The sequence below is a fragment of the Cetorhinus maximus genome, chromosome 8, assembly GCF_964194155.1.
Source record: "Cetorhinus maximus chromosome 8, sCetMax3.hap1.1, whole genome shotgun sequence".
NCBI lineage: Eukaryota > Metazoa > Chordata > Chondrichthyes > Lamniformes > Cetorhinidae > Cetorhinus > Cetorhinus maximus.
This window is the reverse complement of record NC_135886.1, coordinates 70,051,168-70,067,375: the sequence shown is the minus strand read 5'-3', so window position 1 is coordinate 70,067,375 and position 16,208 is coordinate 70,051,168. Positions and strand designations below refer to the sequence as shown.

The 16,208-nt window shown below is 41.9% G+C and overlaps 1 protein-coding gene and 1 long non-coding RNA gene across 3 annotated transcripts in view; one reads left to right on the top strand and one right to left on the bottom strand.

Moving 5' to 3' along the window:
• Positions 1 to 16,208, bottom strand: part of cenpi (centromere protein I) — a 97,207-nt gene that overhangs the window by 5,090 nt on the left and 75,909 nt on the right. Inside the window, exons 17-18 of the mRNA XM_078547012.1 lie at positions 11,918 to 11,966; positions 4,330 to 4,563 (exon numbers count right to left, since the gene is read on the bottom strand). Of these exons, the coding sequence (XP_078403138.1) occupies positions 4,330 to 4,563; positions 11,918 to 11,966 (283 nt within the window). The remainder of the gene's footprint in view (positions 1 to 4,329; positions 4,564 to 11,917; positions 11,967 to 16,208) is intronic.
• The window catches only part of LOC144683708 (uncharacterized), a 116,946-nt gene that overhangs the window by 33,873 nt on the left and 66,865 nt on the right, over positions 1 to 16,208 (top strand). The window lies entirely within an intron of this gene.

Below are 16,208 nucleotides of genomic sequence, written 5' to 3'. Positions count from 1 at the left end.
ACAGGTTGACCACCCTCTGAGTGAAGAAATTTTTCCTCATCTCAGTCCTAAATGGCCTGTCACGCATCCTGAGACTGTGGCCCCTGGTTCTAGACTCCCCAGCCAGGGGAAACACCATCCCTGCATCCAGTGAAGTGCTTTGTGAAGCAGCTTCTCAGTTGGAAGAGCCTGTACCATATGATAGACCAAGTAGCCTCCTGTGGTATAACTTCTATGAAGTTTGGAGGATGTATTACGTGAAAAGCACTTGAACTTAAAGACTGCTGCTCTTCTGATTTTTGTTCAGTTCATCCATATATTATTTTTGGAGAATTATTTGGCATGTAAAATCCAAGTATCAATCTGTCTGGCATAAATGCTTACATTTCAGTTGTTGCATTCATGCTCAATTGAATGCAAATTTCAGAAATGTGATAAGGAACAAAGCATGTTAAAAATCACTGATTTCAATGGCAGGCCGTGCAATGCAAGAGTATTTGGTTGGTGTGAAGATTACTGGGCATGCCAGATAATGCTACTGTTGCTGTTTAATTCATTCATTTCCATTCATAATTCATTCATTCATTTCCGACCATGCTGTATGGCAAAGAATCCTGGGCCTGCCATAGGCACCACGTCAAAGCTCTAGAATACTTCCACCAAAGGCACCTGAGGTCCACCATGAGAATTTGATGGCAGGACAAAATCTTGATCATGTTGGGCTCAACAGCATAAAGGGCACCCTCAAGAAAATTCAGCTTAAGATAGGCAGTCTATGGATGACTACAAAATCCACAAACAGTTCTTCTTTGGGAAACTGTTTCAGAGCAAATAACATCAAGGTGGTCAGTACAAACGATACAAGGACATCCTAAAAAAAAAGCCTTACTAACTTTTGCATTGCAGGCTACCCCTCTTGGGAAAACACTGCAGCTGACTGGACCATGTGAAGACGTGAAATTTGATTCAGTATGCGTCAAGGACAATCTTTGCCAAACTCGCAACATTCAACGTGCCCAGAACACTAGAGGTGGCACAACTGCAGAGGTTCCTCCAAGACCGGTTCCCCCAAGACCAACAAATACGACATGAATTGCCAGTTCAATGGATATCCATGTCGATCTCACATCAGACTCTTCAGCTGAGAGAGGACTCGCAGAAGATGAAGTCACATGCAGCTTAGTCATACTCAATTAACGAGGAGTCTACCACCACACAATTGATTTTAACAATTTCTTAAATTTTGTTTCTTAATCTTGTTCTGATTATTGCAATTTTTGATAACAATTTTCCATTCCAGAAATTTAATTGCTAGAATTATTGTCACAACTGAAATACAAAAGCATGATGAAAGATACATTTATTTCTTGCTTGACATCTTGTGCAAGGCAATCATTTTCACTACAGTTAGTGGAGATATTACTGTGCTTGTATAACAATAGTAATGTTTAATAAATTAATGAATTTGCTGCTAAAATTATTGTAATTTTCTTGAAAACCAGCCTCAATTAAAATATTGATAACTGGATTTTTGCTGTCACAAATTTTAATCAACAAAATATGTTATCTGTAACACTGAAGTTATCTATTTTAAACTCAAATATTTTAATCTAATGGATGTTTGCTATAATGGAATACAATGTACTGCAGGTACATGATTTTTTACACTGATGGTAACACTCTTTTTAGATGTAAATGGCTCACTTTTGTCATTGCACTGTCAGGAGCCACCAGTTAACGAAATGTATTTCTTCCTTGCTGACCAGCCCCACACAGGCTCTTGACTCTTAAAAATTGGGCCTGTCTGATTTTAATGGTTTAAGTGGATTATTATTTTTTTTTTCTGACGTGTACTTTTGCACATGTAAATTTGTATCTGGTTGTCTTATGACATGGGTTGTTGATTGTGATATTTCTAGTTCCATGGGAGCTGAGTTTAAACTATGGTTTAACTAAATCTCTCTGATTATATCTCCCACACAATATGTCCACAGGAACCATGATTGTTTTTATTAACTCATGATTGGATCATAATCTCTCGAATGTTTGTTTCTAAAGAACAATGGTGAATCCCTCAGTAGGTTGGCTGGCAACCCGTTTTGCTAGGGCTCCTTAATGCCACACTCGGTCAAATGCTGCCTTTATGTCAAGGGCAGTTACTCTCACCTCACCTCAGGTGTTCAGCTCTTTTGTTCAGGTTTCAACCAAGGCTGTAATGAGGTCAGAAGCAGAGTGACCTGGCAGAACCCAAAATGAGCTTCAGCAAGCTGGTTGTTGCTAAGCAAGTGCCACTTGATAGCACTATGGATGACTCCTTCCATCACTTTACTGATGATCGAGTGTAGACTGATGGGGCAGTAATTAGCCAGGTTCGATTTGTCCTGCTTCTTGTGTACAGGACATACCTGGGCAATTTTACACATTGTCAGATAGATTCCAGTATGGTAACTGAACTGGAACAGCTTGGCTAGCGGCACAGCAAGTTCTGGAGCATAATTCTTCAGTACTATTGCCAGAATATTGTCAGGGCCCATAGCCTTTGCAGTATCGAGTGCCTTCAGCCATTTCTTGATATCATGTGGTGTGAATCAAATTGGCTGAAGACTGGCATCTATGATGCTGGGGACCTCCGGAGGAGGCTGAGATGGATCATCCACCCAGCACTTCTGGCTGAAGATTGTTGCAAATGCTTCAGCCTTATCTCTTGCACTGATGTGCTGGGCTTCCCCATCATTAAGGATGGGGATATTTGTGGAGCCTCCTTCCCCAGTGAGTTGTTTAATCAACCATCACCATTGACTCAGTGCTTAGATTTGTTGTGGAATCGCTTAGCATTGTCTATTGCTTGCTGCTTATGCTGTTTGGCACACAAGTAGCCCTGTGTTGTGGCTTCACCAGGTTGACACCTCATTTTTAGGTATGCCTGTGCTGCTCTTGGCATGCCCTCCTGAACTTTTCATTGAACCAGGGTTGATCCCCTGGCTTGGTCGTAATGGTAGAATGAGAGGCATGCCAGGCCATGAGGTTACAGATTGTGGTTGAGTACAGTTCTGCTGCTGCTAATGGCCCACAGATCCTCATGGATGTCCAGACTTGAGTTGCTAGGTCTGTTTGAAATCTATCTCAATTAGCATGGTGGTAGTGCCACACAACACGATGGAGGGTATCCTCAATGTGAAGACTGCACTTCGTCTCCACAAGAACAGTGCAGTGGTCACATCTACCAATACTGTCATGGACAGATGCATCTAGGGCAAGCAGGTTGGTGAGGATGAGGTCAAGTTTATTTTTCCCTCTTGTTGGTTCCCTTATCACCTGCCTTGGACCCAGTTTAGCAGCTATGTCCTTTATGACTCAGCCAGCTCGGTCTATTGTGGTGCTACTGAGCCACTCTTGGTGTTGGACATTGAAGTCTCTCCCCACCCAAAGTGTGTGCTGCATCCTTGACATCCTCAGTGCTTCCTGCAAGTGATGTTCAGCATGGAGGAGTACTGATTCATCAGCCGTGGGGCAGGGGGGGGGTGTGATGGTGCGGGGTGTGGTAATCAGCAGGTTTCCTGCCAATGTTTGACCTGATGCCATGAGACTTCATGGGGCCTGGGAGTCAGGACTCCCAGGGCAAATCCGCCCCTACTGTATATCAGTGTGCCACCACCTCTGCTGGGTCTGTGCAGCCGCTGGGACAGGACATACCCAGGGATGGTGATGTTGGTGCCTGGGACGTTGCCAGTAAGGTATGATTCTGTGAGTATGTCTATGTCAAGCTGTTACTTGACTAGTCTGTGAGACAACTCTCCCAGCTTGGCACTAGCCCCCAGATGTTAGTAAGGAGAACTTTGCAGGGTCGACAGGGCTGAGTTTGCTGTTCTTGTTTCCGGTGCCTAGGTCGATGCTGGGCGGTCCGTCCGGTTGCATTCCTTTTAGACTTTTTTAGCAGTTTGATACAACCGAGTGGCTTGCTAGGCCATTTCAAATGGCATCCAAGAGTCAACCACATTGCTGTGGGTCTGCAGTCACATGTGGGCCAGACCAGTTAAGGACAACAGATTCCCTCCCCTAAAAGGATATTAGTGAACCAGATGGGTTTTTATGACAATCGACAAGGTTTCATGGTCATCATCAGACTTCTAATTCCTGATTTTTATTGAGTTCAAATTTCACCATCTACCTTAGTCGGATTCAAACCCGGGTCCCCTAAGCATTATCCTGGGTCTCAAGATTACTAATCCACCGCTTCCCCAAAACAGAACCATGTTGCAAACAGAATAAAACTCAGTGCACAAATCAATTTGTTGATACCGATTATCTGTAATCTTTATGCTTGGGTCTTAATTCGCAATCTGTGCTTACCTTCTGGATAAAATTTATGGCATGTCCCATGAGTGCTGGATGATTAACAATTGTAAAGCTGCTCACAGAATCTGGAACTCTTGTTTGTACTAGCAGGTTGTGTTCAATTCCAATACCCATTGGGTGAATATCTTGCTCAAAGCTTCTTGATGTCCACAAGCAGCTGACTGCTGCTTTCATAAGTGTGTTGTATTGCTGAAATGTTTTCCTGTTCACCTTCAAACCTATATGCACCTGAAAACATTTAGAATAGATACATTTGGAATGCCGCAGTTTATCAAATTCTTTACCAAGATCTAATTTAATAAAAGTTCTGAATTAATATTGTGTAAACACGTTCAGACAAATGAACAGTATAGAAAATGCAACATCTTAAGATTAAACATACATAAGTACTTAAATGAACATGATCCCGCCTTGCAAATTAAGAGAAATGCTCCTCTCTAAGCAATATTCACACATGGATTGTTCCATCAGTAAATTGTGCCTAGGTAATTTTTAATTCACTGATTATGTGATACACCTATAAAAATATAGTCAGATATGGCTTTAAATGGAAAATTACTACTGATCTGTTGATCCTAAAAATCTACTGGGCAAAGAATTCCTCAAATGATCTTTTTTTGGTACACTCGACAACGAGATGAAAATACCAAACAAAAGCAAAATATTCTAGGGGCTGGAAGTTTGAAATATAAACAGGAAATTGCTAGAAATACTTATGCTACTTGACTGCTGAGTATTTCCAATAATTTATACAAAGCTGAAAATGCTCAAGTTTGAAGGACAACTATCTTAGTAACATTTAACTAAATGAGTTTCTCATAGTGAATCAGAGGATATGCTGTTTTATCCCATTTAACAGAATATATCATCAGTGCCACTGGTTTGAGAGTATTTTGTGACAGTATCAAATTCAATGGTTCTGACTATTCTTCCTGATAATATGAAGTCGCCTTCATTATGTTTTGTTTAGTTAATTTATCTTTTTTAAAAAAGCCAAGATACAAAATATTCCAGCAAGTAAGGAGGCAATAAGCAGCAGAACTGAGGTGGTGGTGCTATATGGTCAGTATATAGAGAGGGTGGAATCTGTTAGCACTGAATGGGGAAGTCTGGTAGGAACAGAAGGATATTAGGTTTCCTTGGGTGAAGGTAGCTCTGGAAAGGCTGTGACAATGGAGGCATGATAATGCTAAATTGAGATGATTGCATTTGGGATTACTGGGGTGTAGAAATACGAGGAAGGCTGGTTATGAAAGTATTAGAAGGAATAATTGTGGAAAAATGGGATATAGTGCAAGGATGTGAAACAGGGAGAGGAGCTGCGAGATTTGGAAACCATGAGGGGGATTGTCCAACAGGAGTGAAAAATTGCTAGTGGATATGGAAGCATGGTTGTGGGAGTTATCGATTCTGGGAAAAGGGTCCCGAGACCCATGAACTGGGAGTTTTGAGAGCAGAGAGATATCGTGGGGTTGGAGAGACTTGAGGTGGGTTCCATGGCCTGGAAAAGTTAGTGAACATGAATATAAAAACCCTCATATCTGGCATGGGACAGTGTGCAAGGTGGTAATGTCGGGTGGCATTAGCTGGTCTGGCAAGATTGACAAAATGAGGGCAGAGGAGAATGCAAGTTGATAACTCTGCACTTTTCAAAGCAGAAGGTGCCCTTCCCTCTTCTCCCACCAGCATTATCTCAGCCCAGCTGTCTTCAGTAATCAAGTTCTCAATCATACTGTTGCTGGCCACGTGCTTGTTCTTTTATTTAATGAGCAAAGTCCACAGTTACAACATTAAACAATTTTCGATCAAGATAGCTCCAGAAGATGAAGTGGGAGATGAGGGGCAGCAGTAATTGAGGTCAGCATCAACTAGTGAGGGAGAGGGGTGGGAAGTACTGGCACTGTGAATTGGGGTAGGGGATGCAGATAAGGCCAGACACAGTGCTGGCCCAATTTATCCAACACTGAGGTGAAGAAGCGTTGTGAGAGCAACGCCACAGCACGACCTACCTTGGAAATAGAGCAAGGAGATGTCAATGAGGCTCAGGTGTAGGAGGAGGATATCTAGCCTGAAAAGCAGGCACGGCAGAAATAGCAACAAAAAAGTGTTAAAGGAAGTGAAGTGTGCGCTACAAGCAAAACTTTTAAATGCTAAACAAGCAAGTTTATTGCTCACAATAAGTCAGAGGACAAAAGTTTTCTCACAGTATGGGTTTAAAAACAAAGTGCAGTGGTGACTGTGTGATAAGAAGTAAATGTCACACTTACAGAAACGGACTATATACAATATATTATCAATATCAGACGAGTTGACAATGCAAATGAAACAGATCAACTGGGGCAGGAAATTAGTTAATCAAATAGCAGATCTGAGGAACGCACCAGCAAATACAAACTGTCATCTAGCCAATAGCAACAGCAAAGTTCACTGGTATGGGTTTCTCACAATAAATAAATTAAAAGACACAGACTTTTCATCAACGGATAAAATATGACAGATAAATTAACACAAGAGGGCAATAAGTAATGGTTGTGAATCAATGGAAGTAATAGCAAAGCTGGCTTGCCTGATGCAGACTTCTTGAGCAACAAGGAAATAAAGGGACGAGAGAAATAAATTTAAATAACCTAACTGAGATAGGAAACAAGCAGCACATACATTAGCAGAGGAAAGTGTGCTTTTCAGGCAAATAAATAAAAGTTGCATTCCTTTACAATCAAAAGAATACAATACTTTGAGGAAGATGTTAAATTTACAAAATCAGTAATGACAGCTACTTGACAGGAATGACAAATTAATTGAATAAAACGCAGCTTTCTGCCAATCAAGGAAAACTATAAAGGAATGAAAGTTCATATTAAATTAGAGTTTGTTTAAACCTTTTATATGAAATATATCTCAGGTTAAGCTGAAGACAATAGTTGATGTCTGTGAGGTTGGAAATTAGGCTGTGAAAGCAAAAATGTGGCAGAACAGACCAATCAGAAGTAGGCATTTCAAAAAAGGTATACAACGCTGCAAAAAGGCTTTCAAGTTGAGTTTTTCAAGCGTGACAGATGAAATATGGGAACAAAATGTGACGTGCAGGAAGTGAGTGTTATACACATTTTCTACAATATAAAAGAACATTGCAATTATTAAATTGAATAATGATTTCTGGTCATACTGGCTAGTGCTTTTAGGTAAGTACTCAAACATCTTCGCACCTTTAAAGAAGTTTGAGTAGAAGGACACAACAGAATGTTTCTCAAAATGAGAGCAGTATTTGTACAAATATGTATTTTAAAAGAACATAGATAAAGAAGTATGCAACATCCAAGGATATTTAATCTTCAGGATTAAGCAAAGAGTATTAAAATATAATGCAACATTTGGAATCAATAAGAAAAACTCTTGCTAGAATAGGAAAATAAGTTTGCTCATGAACAGGAAAATGACAGTCAGCTCACTTGAGATGCTTGTTGAAGGCATTAGCAGTACCCTAAAGGCTTAGATTCAATTAAGCAGTAAAGTTGTTATTGGACCAGAGATTGCTTATCCGTATATTGTCGACCAATAAGCATAACCAGCAGTACACAGTTACAACTTGTTTCACTGATTTTATGACCCTGAACAAAAAAACAGCTGTGTCATGTTCATTCTTTTTATTGTGGTACCTTTGTGGCAAGTTAAGAAGTGAAGTATATATTTGAAACAATGCTGTACTACTTCTCCAGCTGTTGACTAAGTGTCAATGATAACTCAAATCAGTTCATACAAGGCAATCCCATACCAAATTAGGTTCCATGTATTGAATTCTAAGCAATATAAATCCTAATTCAGTTTTTCTGAAGGTTCAAATCTCAAACAAACCAAACATTTGAAGATAGCTGGAGTCATTTTTCTGTTTCCTGATGGTCTTTTGGCACCACAGAAATCCCAGATTCCATCCTTTGTTCGTACCAAGTTAATAATCTTAGTCAAGTGGGAATGGAAGCATTATAATTTGGGATTTGAAGAATGAAGAAATTCAGCCAAATTTTTCACTCCAGATTGCTATTCAGCAATTCTGTTTAAAAATATCTATGTCATTAAGGAAGGTTAAGACTAGGTACAGCTGTAATGTTTTCTCCAAGTTAAGTGGTCTATCAACTCATCTTTTCTTACACAAAAATGACCTTTCACTATTCCAGGATCATCCTGAAATGTAGATTCTCTTCTCCACTGCAAGTCATATTCTTCAAACTCTTTTCCCTGTTCCCTCCACCCTCACTTCCAAAAACAAGTGTGAGGATTGATGGATTTCTTTGTCTATAAAATTAAGAACATCCATTCAGCAGCCTCTGCCACTTCCTTCCCCTGGCCCACCAAACCAAAATTCTCCTAAAGGTTCTGGATAAACTCAGCAGGTCTGGCAGCATCTGCGGAGAGAGAAACAGAGTTACCGTTTCAAGTCCAATATGACTCTTCTTCAGAAATCAGTTTTTCCACCACTTTTTGTTTTTATTTCCGATCTCCAGCGTCCTCGGTATTTTGTTTTCATTCTCCTAAAGGTTCCCTCTTGCCCTAGCCCTGACCTCACATATTTCAGTAGCTTCTCTCCCATCTTCCCCTCCCCTAGCTCATCTTGTCCATGAGACAACTCTGCTCCCTTGACCTTTTTCCCACCAAACAGCTGACCACCCAATTCCCCTTCCTGGTCCCCATTTTAGCTGAAATTGTCAGCCGTGCCCTGCCTCCCTCCCCTTCAAATCTGTCATCAACTAAATATAAAAACAACCTTTGACGTGTCAAATTTGTGGCCATCTTTCTTGCAACTCTATATTTGAGCCCCATCAATCAGGTTGCACTCCCTGCCAAAGCACTGAAATAGCCCTAATCAAAGTCATAAATTACATACTATGTGACTGTGACCATGATGGACTATCCCTCCTCATCCTGAATGGTTGATCACATCATCCTCCTCCAATTCCTCCCTTCCATTAGTCATCTTGGTGGGACTGCTATTATGAGGCCATGCCCCTTTACTTTTGAAAATATGATTTTTCAACTTTTAACTGACTGGAACTTTTGCAGTTTGAACAGAGGCAAATCAAATTGCTTAAAAAATGCAACACCACATTCCAAGGTAAAGGTGAGAAACAAACAAATCACACTCAGGGGAGTGTGGAGAGAGAGACATTCCTATAATCCAGACACCCATCAAAACTTGTAACTGAGGAAGTGACATTAAAAATGCAAAGCACTGGATCTTGAAACAATGGTTGCCACAAACAGACCCACCCAAAACCTCTTGAAAATACACAATGGGTGAAGTATTTCAAAGCAAGGCTACCCAGCCACTAGAGAGTGACACAGGTGGTGTCAAAAAAGTCTTGAGCAGAGGGAACAAGCTGAGGGCTCTCTTTTTCCCTCTCTCTTTTGGAGTAAGCATATCACCCGGTTTGAGAAGCCAACTCTACCAGAAACCGACCAGCAAACTGAGATCTCGTAATAATTGAAACATCTTCTACATCTGACCACATCCAAGAAACCAGCTAACTTAAAATTGGCCACAACTTTTAAAATCTACACCTCGAGGACAATCAAAGCACACTTAACTGCATATTCTTTTATCTTTTTTTAAACTAGACTCTTAACTCCCCTTTTTTGTGGTGTGTGCGCACGCACGTGTCCTAACGACTGCAGAAGGACTGAATGCTTGACGTCACGTTTTTATTGATTTTCTTTGGTTTAAGGGTTAATAAATGTGTTCTTTCCTTGAGTCAAGAAAATCTTGTTTGATTGGCTCCTTATTGTTCACAGCATAAATAGTTAAATACATTCTGATTTGGAAAAGTCGTATCCTCATAAAAAGAAACTTAAACTTTTGTTGTGATCAGCCGAAGAGGTTGAATAGAGGGGAACTAGTTCACCTCTTCTCACCTGGTCATAACACTGGCCTCATCTTGTTCCATTCCTGTCTATCCAGTCCTAGCCAGAGAATCACCTGCAATGGCTTCTCTTTCTGTTCCTGAACTATTGCCTCTGGAAATTCCTAAGGATCTATCCGTGGCCCCCTCCTGTTTTTTTATCTATTTGCCCTGCAGCAACATCATCCAAAACACATTATATGCCATATGTAGGATGATGACACTCAGCTCTATCTCACACCACCACTGATCAGTCACGTTACTTGTCCAGCATCCAGTACTGGAGAAAATTTCTGCTCATCCAATTAAATATTTGGAAGACTGTTGTTCATGGTTTGACCAGACTAATTGCAATCTTGCCATCCTATTTTACCGAGCTGAGCTTTTGACCTCATATCCTCTCCATCACCAAGACTGCCTAGTTCCACTTCCGTAACATCACCTATTTCCATCCCGCCTTAACTCATCTGCTTCTAAAACCCTTATCTATGTGATTGTTACTTTTCAGCTCCATCCTAATGCTCTCCAGGCTGCCCTCCAACCTTACATCCTTCACAAACTTGAGCTCATCTACAACTCTGCCACCTGAATCCTAACTCTCACCAAGCACTGTCCACACATAACCCCCATTGACCTACCCTGACTTCTGGTTAAGCAATAACTCAATTTTAAAATTCTCTCCCTTGTTTACAAATCCCTCCACTGCTTCACTCCTCCCTACCTCTGTAACCACCTCCTGCCCAGCTCTGCAAGAACTCCATGATCCTCAAATTCTGGCCTTTTGCACATTTCCAATATTTTCCATTCTACTATTGGTGGCCATGTCATCAGCTGCCAAAGCCTTAAGTACTAGAATTTCCTCGCTAAACCTCTCCTCTGTACCCTTCTCTCACCCTTGAGATGTTCCTTAAAACCTACTGTTTTGATGAAACTATTGCTCAAATGTCCCAATAGCTCCTTGCATGATCCAGCATCAAATTTTGGTTGGATAATCACTTGCAGGAAGCACTTTGGGATGTTTCACTATTTTAATGGTGCCATATAAATGCAAATTGTTTCCTACATGGGCTACTGACACTCATGCAACTATACCCCTGAATAGTCAATGGTCCTGAAAAGTTCAAAAACATTAGGTGGTTTTCTGACACTTGAACAGTATTATGCAATAATTACTTCACTATTACTGTGGAGCAGCTTGCATTGAGAAGGATATGGTAAGCTAGAGAAATACATTTATACTACTATAATTGAGAAGGTCTTATATGCCCTTGCTATATCAAGACATGAAATCAGCACCTGGAACACTTTTGATTTGTTTTCAGGTGTGTTATCTTACGGTTGGCCACAGCTAAATGAAAAATTGACCTAATCATCTGAGACCATTCCAGAATGATTTAAATTCAAGTTCAACCATATATAAAGGTACTTTGTAAAACATCACTTACTGACTCTGGGTAGATACTTCACACATGCAAAGAAGTGCTGATAGACAACCTTGAGCATTATCTCATAAAGCTGTTTTACGATCCAGCAAATGTCATTAATATGAGCTTCACCTGAACTAAGTGACCAGCAAAAATAATTTTACATTTAAAAAAAATCAAATGACACACATTGTAAGATTATAAGTGCAGCGCTCCAAGCATTCGATACTGCAGCTCACAATGACACTTTCATTATTACAAACTTACATTTTTACTTGAATCCAAAGACTTCAAAGCTGTTAGATTTGTACGGTACCTGAAAAGAGCAAAGTTGAGTTGTTGCTTTTCACACATTGTACATTTGTATATCAAAACTATAATGCCTATAGACCCTGAAAAGAATCCAACTAACTCTTGATTAACCAAATATGAATGTGCATTTTACATAGAGTCTTCATCTTAGAAAAACATTTCAAGCTCCACAGAACTATATTTAGATTCTAAAAAATGGACCTAAACCAAAGTTATCAGAGAAGGTGACTAAATGCTTGGTCCAAAAAGTGGGTTTTAATACAAGGCGTAATGAAGAAGAGGGACGTGGAGTGGTTTTGATGTAGAATTTTACTTCATGAAGCTTACACAGCTGAAAGCATGTCCAATGACAGTCAAAGAGAGGGCCAGAGCCATAGGTACACAGATTTCCAAGGTGGGGTGGGAGGAAAGGAGATGTAGGGATAGGGAGGGTTATAGAGAGAGGGAGAGGCTAAGCTATGCAAGGATATAAGCAAAAGGATCAGCATTTTAAATTTGAGGTACTGGGGGAAATCAGGAGCACAGTGAAAACAGGTGAGCAGAATGTTGTGTGGGATGGAATGAGATAGAGGTAGCAGGGTTGGATCAAGGCATTGTCTTCATCCACCCTCACTGTTACCTAATCAACAATGCAAATTAGTCAAATACAATTTGCCCTTGACAAATGTGTGCTGGCTCCCCTTTATCAGTCCATGCTTGTCTCAGTGGAGAGTTGATATTTTCCCAGATTATAGTTTCTAAAATTCTTCCCACCATTGACATTGGACATACTGGCCTGAAATTGCCAAGTTTATCCTTCTCCCTTTTTGAACAAGGTGTAATATGTACAGTTCTCCAGTCCTCTGGCATCACTCATCTATCCAAGGTTGTAGCCAGCACATCTACAATTTCTACCCTAAATTATTTCAGTAATTAACAATGCATCCCATCCTGACTGGCTAACTTAGCTACCAAGTGCTGCCAGCCTTTCTAGTTCAACCTCTATCTGTTTTTATCTCATCCAGTATTTTGCAACCTCCTAATTTACAGTACCTTTGACAATGTCCTCTTCCTTAATAAACACCAATGCAGGTATGGGGAGGCAGTGGCCTAGTGGTAATGTTAACAAACTAGTAATCTAGAGGCCCAACCTAATGCTCTGGGGGCATGGGTTCAAATTCCACCAAAGCAGCTGGTGGAATTAAAATCAGTTAATAAATCTCAGTAATAGTGACCACGAAACTAATGTCGATTGTCGCAATAACCCATCTGGCTCACTAATGCCCCTTAGGGAAGGAGATCTGCTATCCTGACCTCCATCTGAATCCAGACCCACAGTAATGTGGCTGGCTCTTAACTGCCCTCTGAAATGGCCTAGCAAGCCACTCAGCTGTACCAAACTGTTACGAAGCCTACCAAAAGGAATGAAACTGGATTGATCACTCGGCATCAACCTAGGCACTACAAAACCTAGCCCTGTCGCCCTACAAAGTCTTCCTTACAAACATCTGGGGAGTTGGGGCAAAATTAAGAGAGCCGTCCCACAGACTAGTCAAGCAACAGCCTGACATGGAATTATACCTTACAGTCAAATGTCCCAGATACCACCATTGCCATCCCTGGTGTCAGAGGTGCCAGCAGAGTGGCATGCAGTTGGGACAGAGTTGCTCTGGGAGTTTTCAACATCGACTGTGGATCCCATGAAGTCTCATGGCATCAGGCCAAACATGGGCAAAGGAAACCTCCTGTTGATTACCACCTCCCACGTCTCATGATGAATCAGTACTCCTCCATGCTGAACTCCACTTGCGTGGCTAGGGCACAGAATGTAGTCTGGGTGGGGGACTTCAATGTCCATCAAGAGTGGCTTGGTAGCACCACTACTGACCAAGCTGGCCGAGGTCTTAACGACATAGCTGCTAATCTGGGTCTGCGGCAGGTGGTGAGGGAACCAACAAGGAGAAACTGACTTGAACTCGTCCTCCCGATCTACCTGTCGCAGATGCCTCTGTCCATGACAGTACTGGTAGGAGTGACCACCCCACAGGCCTTGTGGAGCCGAAGTCCTTGACATTGAGGATACCCTTCATCATGTTGTATAGCACTACCACCATGCTAAATGGAATACATTTCGAACAGATCTAGCAACTCAAAACTGGGCATCAATGAGGCACTATGGGCTATCAGCAGCAGGAGAATTGTTTACAACTGCAATATGTCATGGCCTAGCGTACCCCCACTGTACCATTACCATCAAGATGGGGAATCAACCCTAATTAAATGATGAGTGCAGGAGGGCAGGCCAGGAGCAGCACAAGGCAAAGTAGGGTGTCAACCCGGTAAAGCTGCAACACAGAACTACTTGCACGCCAAACAGCGAAAGTAGCATGCAACTGACAGAGCTAAGTGATCACACAACTAACGGACCAGATCTAAGCTCTGCAGCTCTGCCACATCCAGTCATAAATGGTGGACAAGTAAATACCTAACAGGAGGAGACTCCACAAATATCCCCAGCCTCAATGACGGGAGAGGTCAGCACATTAGTGCAAAATATAAGGCTGAACCCATTTGCAACAACCTTCAGCCAGAAGTGCCAAGTGGATGATCCATCACTGCCTCCTCCCGAGGTCCCCAGCATCACAGATGCCTGTGTTCAACCAATTCGATTCACTCCACATGATATCAAGAAACAGTTGAAGGCAATGGAAACTGCAAAGGCTATAGGGCCTGACAACTTTCCAGTAATAGTATGAAGGACTCATGCTCCAGAACTAGCTGCGCCTTTAGCCAAGCTGTTCCTGTGTATCTACAACACTGGCATCTACCTAGCAAAGTGGAAAACTGCCCAGGTATGCCCTATTCACAAAAAGCAGGACAAATCCAACCCAACCAATTATCAGTCTACTCTTGATCATCAGCAAAGTGATGGAAGAGGTCGTCAACAGTGCTATAAAGCAGTGCTCACTCAGCAATAACCTGGCTGCTGATGCTCAGTTGAGTTCTGCCAGGGTCACTCAGCTCCTGACCTCGTTACAGCCTTAGTCCAAACCCGGACAAAAGAGCTAAACCACAGAAGTGAGGTGAGAGCGACTGCCCTTGACATCAAGGCAGCATTTAACCAAATATGACATCAAAGAGCCTGCAAAACTGGAGTCAATGGGAATCAGTGGAAAACTCTCCACTGGTTGGAGTCATACCTTGCACAAAGGAAGATGGTTGTGGTTGTTGGAGGTCAATCATCTCAGTTCCAGGACATCACTGCATGAATTCCTCAGGGTAGTGTCCTAGGCCCAACCATCTTTGGCTGCTTCATTAATGACCTTCCTTCCATCATAAGGTCAGAAGTGGGGATGCTCGCTGATGATTGCAAACATGGGAATGTTTGCGGATGATTGCACAATGTTCAGCACCATTTTAACTCCTCAGATACGGAAGCAGTCCAGGTCCAAATGCAGCAAGACCTGGACAATATCCAGGCTTGGGCTGACAAGTGGCAAGTAACATTTGTGCCACACAAGTGCCAGGCAATGCCAACTCCAACAAGAGAGAATCTAACCATCTCCCCATGACATTCAATGGCATTACCATCACTGAATCCCCCACTATCAATTTCTTGGAGACTACCATTGACCAGAAACTGAACTGGATCAGCCACATAAATGCTGTGACTGTAAGAACAGGTCAGAGGCTGGGAATTCTGCAGCAAACAGCTCACCTCTTGACTCCCCAAAACCTGTACACCATCCACAAGGCACAAGTCAGGAGTGTGATGGAATACTCTCCACTTGCCTGAATGACGGCAGCTCTAACAACACTCAAGAAGCTCAGCACCATTCAGGAGACAAAGCAGCCTGCTTAATAGGCATCTCAGCCACCACCTTCAATATCCACTCCCTCCACCGCTGACACACGGTGGCAGCAGTGTGCACCATCTACAAGATGCACTGCAGCAACTCACCAAGGCTCCTTCAACAACACTTTTCAAACAACCTTTACCAACTAGAAGGACAAAGGCAGCAGATGCATGGGAACACCACAGCCTGAAAGTTCCCCTACAAGCCACACACCATCCTGACTTGGAACTGTATTGCTATTCCTTCACTGTCATTGGGTAAAAATTCTGGAACTCCTTCCCTAACAGCACTGTGGGTGTACCTACACCCCATGGACTGCAGCAGTTCAAGAAGGCAGCTCACCACCACCTTCCTAAGAGCAATTAGAGATAGGCAATAAAAATGCTGGCCTAGCCAGCGGCACCCAAGTC